General features: G+C 38.1%; 1 protein-coding gene across 1 annotated transcript; it reads left to right on the forward strand.

Moving 5' to 3' along the window:
• Positions 1-300: 300 nt before the first annotated feature.
• TTC14 (tetratricopeptide repeat domain 14) lies at positions 301-10,196 on the forward strand. The gene is made up of 12 exons (XM_085301224.1): positions 301-497; positions 601-722; positions 990-1,189; positions 1,766-1,850; positions 1,940-2,069; positions 2,718-2,870; positions 3,570-3,641; positions 4,573-4,692; positions 4,765-4,887; positions 5,549-5,666; positions 7,809-7,918; positions 8,720-10,196. The coding sequence occupies exons 1-12, from the start codon at positions 334-336 to the stop codon at positions 9,681-9,683; spliced, it is 2,361 nt and encodes a 786-aa protein (XP_085157350.1). The 5' UTR covers positions 301-333; the 3' UTR covers positions 9,684-10,196.
• Positions 10,197-11,047: the final 851 nt, after the last annotated feature.

Below are 11,047 nucleotides of genomic sequence, written 5' to 3' on the forward strand. Positions count from 1 at the left end.
GAGCCCGCGGTGGCGCAGCGCCCTCTGCCGGGCGCGGGAAGCAGCCGCTGCAGCCGCCGCGCCGCGAGAGCCGTTAGCGACCGTTAGAGCCGTTAGGTCCCCTCAGCTGCCCCGAGCCGCAGGTGTTTCTGCAGCTCCTGGCGAAGAACCCTACGGGTTTTGTGGGGTTTTTTTTTCGTTTTAGTGTTTATTTTGAGTTATGCTCGTATCACCTTTTTCATATTAGCACCGGAGACCTGAAAAGATGTCGCCAAGCCCTAGGTGGCGGCCGGCACCCCGCGCCCCCTCCCGAGGGGCCGTGGCCTCGGCGGTGGCCGCGGGCGGCGCGGCGGGATGGACCGGGAGCTGCTGCGGCAGGCGCTGAGCTACCACGGCCCCACGCTGCTCTCGCTGCTCCGCGCCGAGCAGCACGACAACCCCGACTTCCGCGGGCTGCTGCCGCCGCCGGGCCCCACCGCCGAGCCGCCCCGCGGGGCCCCGCCCCCGCCGCCCGCCTGGTGAGGGGCTGCGGGGCCGCTGGGCCGCGCCGCGAGCGGGGCGGGAGGCAGCGATTTAGGGGAGGGGGCCCGGGGCCGCTCTGACGGGTTCCTCTTCCCCAAGGAAAGAGCGGACAAGCACCGACACCGAGATACAGCGGCTCATCGCCAGGAAGGCGGATCTCCTTTTTGCTCAGTCGTGGAAACCCAACGGCCCTCTTTGCGACACGCTTGAGGAAAATGAAGGTAAACAAGCTGGGAGGTGAACCGAGCCTTTCCTGCGAAAAAGCGTGGTTGTGAAGTGTCTGCTGGACATCCTAGGAATGCAGAGAGCTCGGTGCATGTTTAAAGCAAAGTTACAGAGGTTTTGGTGTGGTGCTTTTTCTAATTTGCGCATAGGCTTTGTTATCACAAATTAATCAGACTTTAAAATATTTTGCTGCAATGAACTAGCCTGTAATTTCAGGATGTAGCTCAGTCATTACCTAACTGTGAATGACTCCTGTGTTGCAGAGTATTATGCTGTTATGCCTCCCCTGGAGCAGTTCATGGAAGTTCCCAGGGAAGACAGGAGAGAACTGTTCTTTCGAGACATTGAACGTGGCGACATTGTGATTGGGAGGATTACTTCTATTCGTGAATTTGGCTTTTTCATGGTGTTGATTTGTCTGGGAAGTGGTGTCATACGGGAGATCTCGGATTTAGAAATCACTGTAAGATGGCTACGATTAACAGTATTTTGCTCTAGAACAGTAGTGGTTTTTAATGTTTGGCTGCGTCTTGCATCTTCTCGTGGAATGGTGTGGGTAAAGGTAGAACTGAGCCCTGGGACAGTGAGTGTAGTATGATTTGACAGCATGTGATGCTCTGAGTCCTTTTACCCCTCTTTCTTCTCCTCTATCCTCAAAATGTGTTAACTGTGCATCAAAAAGTTCATCTATTTATGGAATAGGTAAAACTGGTGTTCCTCTAATTTAATCCTAGATGAAGAAAAAACCTCTTGAGTTTATTTAAATGATTTTGACTGTTTAGCTATAAAGACTGATGGAAATTGGCTAGTCTTGTTGGCTTCAACAGTGTTATTGCATATTTTACATCAATGGAATAAGTGCTTCTGTATTTAAAAATTTGTATATGTATATGTTTTACAGTGACTTTGCATGCTAAAAGGTTGTTGTGCAGGTGAATTCTGAGTGGAGGGGAAGAAAGGGGCAAGTTTTGTAATGCAACCTGTTTGGTTTTATAACTACTTGTGTTCTTTATCGTAATTTTACTCTTTTCCATTGCAGGCTCTTTGTCCATTGAGAGATGTGCCTTCTCATAGCAACCATGGAGATCCTTTATCTTATTATCAGACTGGAGACATTATTCGAGGCAAGCAGCCACAGAAATTGTTTCAGGAATCTTTGTTTCATTTTTGAGAGAATTCTGCCATTTTGTTTTAATTTTCACTGTTTTTATAGCTGCAGTCAAGGATGTTGATCGTTATCATGAAAAACTCACAGTATCGCTTTACAGCTCAGCTCTTCCACCCAATCTTTGTAGTACAAAACTTGGAGTAATTACCTCTGATGATTTTCCGTTACATTACAGGTAAGAATTTACTGTTCAGCTGTGCTTACTAGGTATATTCAGTGTATCTGAAGAGTGTCTTTGCCAGACTGTCTTTTAAATTTGTTAGGGTTGCATGTGATTTCATTAGATGGGGACATACTATGTGCATTTTTCATCTCTTAAATATATGTGTTTCTGGATATTTCAGATGTGATTTTCTTTTAGACTCTTTCCCAAAAGGTAACAGAAGCAAAAAAATAGTGAGGTTGTATCCTATAAATTTAGAACTTGAAATATCTGTCATTGTGAGACTCTGTTAAGAGAGTCTGACCAAAATCTATTGACTTGGGAGACGGAAATGTTAAACTCTTAAAATGACTCTTAACAACTTGCAAAACACAGCTGTCTCTGGAGTTTCGTAAGGCTTTTTATGTGCACTAGAGGATAGGTGCTGAAATGAATTCCAAAAAAATTCTTAGGCTGTAGGGCAAGAGGTTTGCTAAACAGTACAAAAATTTATGCAGTGAAAGGGAACTAGGTGTTACCATTCCATAATTTGCTTGTTTGCCAATAATAAGCATCAGTACATACATACTTGCTTTAAACAGAAAAATCATAAAATTGAATGAATTGAATTTACAACAGTAAAATGAGGTTGTGTTTGTGTGCATCGGTGCTTTCTTTAAGGCGAAGCATGGAAGTTGCCAATACGTTAGATACGTACGAAGAAGTTTTGCATCGTTCTCCAGGATTTGCTAATCCATCAGTCGTTGAATATTTAGCAGAAAAGCTAGGGCTAAGTGAGTCAAACCCACCGTCTTTGATGAGAGGTCTTCAAATGTAAGTGATTTTTACATTGATCTTACAGGTTTATGGAGGTTATTCTAATCCACTGAAATAGACTTGTGGTTGGAAGATTATGTACAACAACTTCCTAGACTGCTGATACTTAGTCATTCTGTTTTGCATGACTGCAACCTACATGTCTTTATATATTTAAAGCTAATTATTCTAGAGTAAGAAATTTAAATTTGGAATTCTTTTACTTTGAAAAACCAAGATGCCTTATCCAGCAAACTACATTTGATACCAATTACTTGAGGAAGATATTGCTTAAATCTTGTTAATATCTTTGGATTGAAATGTGAGATGTTTAGGTTCTAATGTGTTTTGTCACATGATTAATTCATAATGTATATTTCAGTAATAGATATCAAGTTTTGGGGAATACAGCTCCAAACACATGTGGCTATTGATATTATGAGCCCTGAAATACTGGGCTCCCAAGGAGGCATATATGGTATATTGTTAGGTGTACTCTAGCCRTATTAGTTCAGTTCAGCACCTTAGAATGGGTCAGGTAGAACTGTTTTGGAAATGTAAAAGAATATTCCTGACTGGAGAACAGGAAGGCATCATACCAATAATACTTCAGCTTATGCTAGATTTCATTACAGCTTTTAAGTTTGGTTTTATAGATTTAGAAGACAATGTGAGTTTTTGTTCTTTTTTGTTCTCCTCCCTCCCCCCGCCCCCCAGCAAAAATTTCAGTGATGAAGACTTTGCTCCTGCATTGAGGAAAAGGCAGTCTGCATCTTGGGCCTTGAAATGGTATGTAATACTTGATTTTTCTTGTCAGCACTCGTTTCAAGATCAGGATCAGGTTACAGGCTATATTTCTTAAAAATGTATTCTGAATGAGTTTTTCCGCAGTGCTTGCATACTCTGAATGTAACCAGGAAGGCTTGCTTGCAAGTAGCCCTAACTGCCAGGTAGATATACGATAGAGAAGCTGCTGTCCTGTCCAGACAGGTTGGAAAGTGTCCTTGTCATTCTCTTCTGGACATTGTTTCTCAGTTTCCAAAGAGAAAATTTATAGTTTCCCTTTGAAAAATTGTGTGGCCTGCTAGGAAAAGAGTAAGATGTAATATAGGCTGGTGACAACTATGATACCAATTTTAACGTAGTAGATCAGTTACGTTACTGGAGTTGTAAGTAGTAATATATCTAACAGGTTATTTAATATATATTTTTTTTTTAAATAAAAAATTGAAGTCTCTAAATATTCAACTCATGTCAGTTGCCTTCCAGGAAGTTAATCTTTTGGCAAATGTAGAAAGATTCAGATAATGAATGTGAAATTTAAAACCTCCAAAATATTTCAGGTTAAGATGAACTGGCTTCAGTGCCTCTACCGATATTATCTTATGTCCTTGGTCCAATAGTAGATTTAGCTCTATGTTATTAAAACTGTTCCAGTGTTAGTATGATAGTCATATATAGAATTCTATGCACAAAAGTACTTAAACATTCATTCTGCAAATGAAAAGTGTCATATAGTTCTATAGTACTGTCTGAGGAAGTGCTCTCAAATGCCTTAAATTTTCAGATTAAGCACAGTATGTTGGTGTGCAATGATGTGAATGTGGTATTGATGTAACGAGCTGAGCTTAAGCACAGAACCATAGTTTCCAAGTTACTAATGGTATAGAATCTGCTTAGGCTAACTGTACCTAGTATTTCCTAAATTTTTTTTTTCCAGTGTGAAGACTGGAGTTGATTATTTTAAGGTTGGGCGCCACGTGGAAGCTATGAATGAGTACAACAAGGCCTTGGAAATAGACACACAGAATGTTGAAGCTTTGGTAGCCCGGGGAGCTCTGTAAGTATCCTTGTTTCATTGGTTTTTTGCTTTGTGAAAGATTAACTTTGTTAAACTCTAATTCTTCTGTAGGTATGCAACAAAAGGAAGTCTAAACAAAGCCATAGATGATTTTGAGATTGCATTAGAAAACTGTCCCACCCACAGAAATGCAAGAAAATACCTCTGTCAGACACTTGTGGAAAGAGGCGGGCAGTAAGTGTTAAACTGTTTTTAATCAGTTACTAACAATTTTTCTCATAGTACTTTCATTATATAGTTCTAGTTAGGGAACAGAATGGCTTCTTTCCTTCTGACTATTGGTAAAAAATAAAGCCTGCCTTGGAAATAAAACTGCTTATGCAGGTGGCATAAGCCACCTCTGTCCTAATTAAAATCCTTGCAAAACAGTGAAGATTTAATTCTTGATATGCTTTCACTTGTAGGATATCAGGCTTTTGTACAGTTTTGTGAAATATTTGGCAATATTAAGAGATTATTTTTAGAAAGTATTTGTAACTAAATTATATTCTGTTACTTTTCAGAAATACTTGTGGTAACTACTATAACAAAAAATGCTTTTTTAACTAATATTTAGGGAACAGATTTCTTTTGAGACCTGTGTTAAGAAGAGATGCAGTATTTTTGAATCTGGAACTGAAATTCTAAATTCTTGGTGATGATTAGGAGATGATAATGTGTTGGTCGTGTTATTTCTTTACTGAGGTGGGCGAAGATGATAGATTGGGTCTTGGAGAGATGCAGTGTCACAGTACAAGTAAGAAAGGTAGTCCTAAAAATTAAAAAAAAAAAAAAAAAAAAGTCAAAATAAATTCTGTGGCTTACCTGTATATAAAACATACAATTTGAATGTTAGGTTGGAAGAGGAGGACAAACTACTAAATGCTGAAAGTTACTATAAAAAAGCTTTAAGTTTGGATGAGACTTTTCAGGAAGCAGAAGAGGCCTTAACGAAACTCCGTAAGCACATGCAGGTGATTCTTTACTTTCTCTTCATTTGATTCTCTCAGTTACAATAAATGACTATCAAAAATCATACTAAATCTTTTAAATGGAGAGTATTAAGTCGCTGATTAGTCTTATTCTCTGCTTCCCCCCTCCACAGTAAATCTTCTATAGTAAGCATTATGGCTATACCTACCAGAAGTAATGTACCTATTGATGACTTTATTGTTCTGAACAGGATAATAAAGAAATGCCCAGCAGTGAAAAAACAAAAGCAATTAAACCCTATCAGCCAACCCTGGAATGAGAATACTCCACCACCTAAGCATGCCTAATAATGTTGAATGAAAATATTTGGTGAATATAAACATGCAAAGTATAAACTCTTGGGCAAGCCAAATAAACATTGCAAGCCCTATCAGCTGCAAGATGGTTGTAATTTGGAATAATCAGGAAAAAGGTACAATAACATGAGCCAAAGCTAACTTACAGGAAGATCACATGAGAGGGAAAATTAATAGCTGATCAGTATTTAAGATTTAAAGGAAAACAGTAAGTGGAAGAGGTGGAGACACTCAAAAGAGTGTCTTGTTTTCTTCTGTGGTACGAGAGTTTTCACTTGTATGTGTACTTTTGAACTAACTACTTTTGTGACTATGTCACTGTGTCTTCACTTCCACACAGCGTATTTCCCAAGTGAGCCATGGTGGGTCACTATGCTAAACTTTGTTGTTTTTTTTCTTTCATTTATCTCCTTTATTTGTATCGTCTTCTGAGGATCGAGGAGTAAGTTCAAGGTCTGAAGCACAGGGTTGTTTTGCTTTATGCTTCTGTGTTTAAGGAAAYAGACCTAGGTAGATATTAACAGGACTTAATCAACACTTCTTTAGTTGGTGAAGCCATAATGCTCACGGGTTGTGTTGAAAGAAGGGGGAAGAGGAGATGTATGACAATCCTTAATGAAACAGAACTACACTCTGTAAATACTGCACTGCATGCTATTGGAGCGCTATCCCTATTTGGCAATATAAAGAAAGAAGTATGACTGTTTTAGAAAGAAGTCTTAAAGTTGTGGTTAAAATGATGAATATTCTCAGCAAGTAGGAGTTAAGAGTTTACTCTCCTTTAGAATTATTCTGGTATAATGGTCATTCATGCAGCAGCTACAAAACACCATCGACTGGACTATTGTTCATTTGTTTGCGTAGCCTTATCTGCAATTAAGGATTTCCTTCACTTTATCTGTTATGACACTTGCTAAGTATTGAAAACCATAATCAGACTTTCTGCTCTGAATATGAATAGAGCTGCTGTTTAGGGCTGTAGATCACAGAAGTCTGTGATCTTTAAAGGACTTAAAAGGACTTAAATAGTGTATCTTTAAGAATTATTTATCTGTTAATCAGATGWTCTATGGCACTTGCATGTATTTTAATATGCACATGCAGTACTTTCATACTGTTGTGCAAGAATGGCTAAAACATAATTAAAAATGTTTTCCTGTAATACTGATTATGTGTTTTTCTCCAATGCATTTTCTTCTGAATTGGACCGTTGTTGCTGTATCTGACATCTGGTGCTGCTCATCACCAACAAACCCTTGGAACATGATTTCTTATGTAAACTATGCATCAAACTGGTCTGTGAAATTATCTCAAAATGGTTTGTATTCAAACGTGGCCAATTTGACTACACTACAAAATGGGTTCTACCATGGCTTATTTGTAAACAACAATAATGATGCTTTCCCTCAAACCCTTCTCTCTCTTCCTCTCTCTTTCTCTTGTTCTTTCTCTCCTTCCCCTTTCCCCCCTCAACCTGCTAACATTGTTTTTCTTGCATTTGCCATCTGTATCTTTTGGACTGCGTGCTTCATGGTGTGCTGGATCACGGGTACCACTGCAATGGCTGGAAAAACTTATCTTTTAATGGGATAAAAACTGCAATATGGTCCTTAATGTAAACCTGATTATCACAACGGCCAATGCCAAACTCCTGAACAATATTAATTCTTGATCTGGAAATCCTGGTAAAACATCTTTGGTGTAATTATACATTTGAATGGGGTTGGGGACATGGGGAATATACCTATGGTAACATTTTTACTTTTAATGTGTTTTGGTGTTTTCTTTTTCTTTTTTTTTTTTTTTTGGTATTTGGGTTCAAAAAAGAAATCTTTGGAAATGAGGGAGAAACAAGCTGCAAAAGAAGAGAGACAGAAAGAAAAGAAAATAGAAACAAGCGCAGAAAAATTGCGTAAGCTCTTAAAAGAAGAGAAAAGGTAACCTTGTTATATTCAGTATTCTGATTCTTGAGCCTGTTGTTCCAGAGCATGATATTTTTTTTAATAAGAAAAAAACTCTACAAACCCACCCTAGAACGGTAAGTATAAGACCTGATATTTTAAGATAAAGGACTCATTGCAAATGCTGGAGTTTTTTGACAGTTAAAGCACAGATTAGACAGTAATTAAGAACAGCCAAAGCATGATTCTCAAAGCAACACYATTTAATGACTGACTGCTGTTTTCTTGGCTCCATCCTTTTTACCTAAGTTGGTTACAAACAGAAGCTATAATATCAAGGACTTATGAATTTCTGCTACTAAATCTGAATTTATAATTGTATTGTTTTTCCTATAACCATGGAGGAGGTCGTATGGTTTCAAAGAGGAAACAGCAGTAAGTGTAGATAAGACTGTGAACAATTCATTTCCAAAAAGATTGTGTAAGAGTAAGCTAGGTAGAAATGTAGGTTTCTGCTCCAGCATTTTTCCTGAGCAATGTTTTTTAATGTATATAGCCTCTAGGAGAAAAATATGTGGCAGATATATTGACTAAAAATATTTAGCAAATGCAATGAGATATTAAACTGGGAAAGATGACTTGTTATAATAGAAGTGCTCTGTGGATTCAATATGAATTCTCTTTATAAAAACACAACTTTTGAAATCATGTCTTGGCAGGTCAGGCCCAGTTTCCTTTTATGTYCAATTTCAGCCAAACTCTGGAGAGTACACTTTTGCCTTGAACATATAATCTTTCCCTGATACTGAAGATTTCATAGGTTAATTACATTTTTAGGTTGAAGAAGAAAAGGAAAAGATCAACTTCCTCCTCCTCATCTTCCTCCTCGTCCTCAAGTGACTCTTCATCAGATGTATCAATTTCTTCCTCCTCCTCTTCTTCTGATCACAAAAAACACAAGAAAAAGCATCGGAATAAATCCGAGTCTTCCCGCAGCTCCAAAAAGCACTCATCTAGATCTTTGCATTATAAAGATCAGATTAGGAAAGATGAATGGTATTCACCTCCAGCTGATACCTCTGCTTCCTTTCTTAACCAAAAGTTTGAAGTGGAAAAACTGCTGGAAAGGCAGGACAGCTTAGTGTATCCAAAAACAGAGGTAAGAGAGAAAGACAGACACTGTTCTCTATCGAGGACTTCAGCTGAGGATGAAGACACTTTTGGAGGTAGGTCTGAAGATTCAAGAGATTCTTACAGTAGCTTCAGAACTCAGGCAAGTAGTAGCAAATTTGAAAAATACAGTAAAACCGACAGATTTTTTCCCAGTAGGAGGATTTCATCAGGTTCGTGTTATAAGTCATATGACAAAACGAAGATGCATTATTTTAGGAAATTAGACAGGGAAGTAGAGGGGAAAAGAGAACAGTTTAAAAGATACAGCTCAGGTCAAAACAGGTATTACGCATCTCCAGCAGGGTCTGACCATTCTGGCACATCAGTGGGAAAGTACAAGTCATATTCTAGCACTTACTTACAGGAAAGTGAAAGAAGTTATGAAAGTGATAGGCATCTATTAGGTCAGTATAAAAATGAAAGAAGAGAGTGTAAACATAGAGAAGGAGCTTATGAAGAGACTAAGGAGACTAGTACAACAAAGGAAGTTGATGAGGAAACTACTCTAGATGGTAAAGAACAATCAGAAAGTGGCATTAAAAGAAACCTGCCCCAGAACTTACTTAACATATTCAATCAAATTGCTGAATTTGAGAGGGAAAAAGGAAGTAAGCAGAAGAACCAGTAAAGTACCTAAGATAATGCTATCGTGCTGGTTGTAGGTAAATTAATTATTTTCAGGTATCTATTAAGGAAAAATATATGCCCTTTAAAAGCATATGAAAAATTATAGTAAAGCAGAAACTGTTCTGTTGTGCAGAATGTGTGGCAAATACTCTTCAATGTAAAGAGATTGTATGGCAGAAAAAAMAAGATATGCAAGGATATCTCAAATATCAGTTGCTATTTAAAATCAAAGTTCCTTGTACTCTTAATTTGGGATGTTCCTGTACAATATTCTTGGTGTGACTGGATGAAATCTTAATCCTTTGCCCTTAAACTGTAGYTAGTTGTGTAACTCACACCAAATATGCACTTTAATGACAGGTGATTTTTCTTCTTCTAGGGTACTGTTGACTGTTAACTATTTTTGTATTAAACCTAACCTCTAGCTATTCAAAGGAGATAACTAAATGGAGCTGATGTGSCGTCAATGTATATGGTTTATTTGATCATTAAATTTTATTAGTTTTGTGTCGTAGTTTTTGTTTTAAAGTCACTGGTGTGTTTGATTGATACTGAACTGATGCATTGGTGACATAGACTGCTCATACTACCTTCTGTAGAGAGACTTCAGTATGCTTTATAATTTAAGTGAATTCCACTTGCCAGTGCCTGTGAGAAGGCAAGTGCATTCTGTTCATTAAATCTATCAAATACATTCTTTAAGTAATGTATTTAATAAAGTTGAGGTAGAAGCAGAGGGTGCTCCAAATCAGTGCTTATTCTCCTGAAACATTCCAGTGTGGGGCTTTGATCTTTTCTTCTTCTTGTTAAGGATTTGTGTTACAGTAGCTTGAAGGCACTGGTTGCATTGCTATAAAAGAAGTTTTCCCTATTTAGAGTTCTCCAGAGAGCACACTGAATTGAATGTCTGGCTGATTATGCAATACTGATTGTACTTTCATCTGCAAGTTTTTAAAGTAACTCCTAACATATAGTCCAGTTGCCAAAAAAGTACTATGTGATGTTGACTAGGAAGAGTATAATTCTACTGACTTTAATCCTGTACTACCCTCTCTCCATTAAGATATGATSTCCAAGTATTTGATTTATGGTCAAGAATGATCTTGAAACAAACTGTAAGTTCTATTGCCCAGGCTGTTGCAATTCTAACCTAAAATTGTTTTCAGGATAAGTGCTCTGAATCGCTTTTAAGGAGGGAGGATATTTGCATGATCAAATCTTTGTTATGAAGGTTCAGCCTTTGTCCCTTTGGACAACATTGCTGCTGGTTTTTGCAGGCTTTTCAAATATGTAATAGATACAATGTAGTTGGCTGATTCCCTGGAGTGAGGACCTAGTCAGTTTTASGCTTGTCTTGAAACAGTA

This window comes from Rhea americana, unplaced genomic scaffold (genome assembly GCF_003343005.1).
Source record: "Rhea americana isolate MKP2758 unplaced genomic scaffold, rheAme1 scaffold_174, whole genome shotgun sequence".
Classification (NCBI taxonomy): Eukaryota; Metazoa; Chordata; class Aves; order Rheiformes; family Rheidae; genus Rhea; species Rhea americana.

Excerpts from the sequence above, each read along its gene's own strand:
- TTC14 (XM_085301224.1), top strand. The coding sequence starts at position 334 with ATGGACCGGGAGCTGCTGCGGCAGGCGCTGAGCTACCACGGCCCCACG. Across the intron at positions 723-989 it reads CACGCTTGAGGAAAATGAAG|AGTATTATGCTGTTATGCCT; the intron begins GTAAACAAGCTG and ends CCTGTGTTGCAG. Across the intron at positions 5,667-7,808 it reads AACTCCGTAAGCACATGCAG|AAATCTTTGGAAATGAGGGA; the intron begins GTGATTCTTTAC and ends GGTTCAAAAAAG.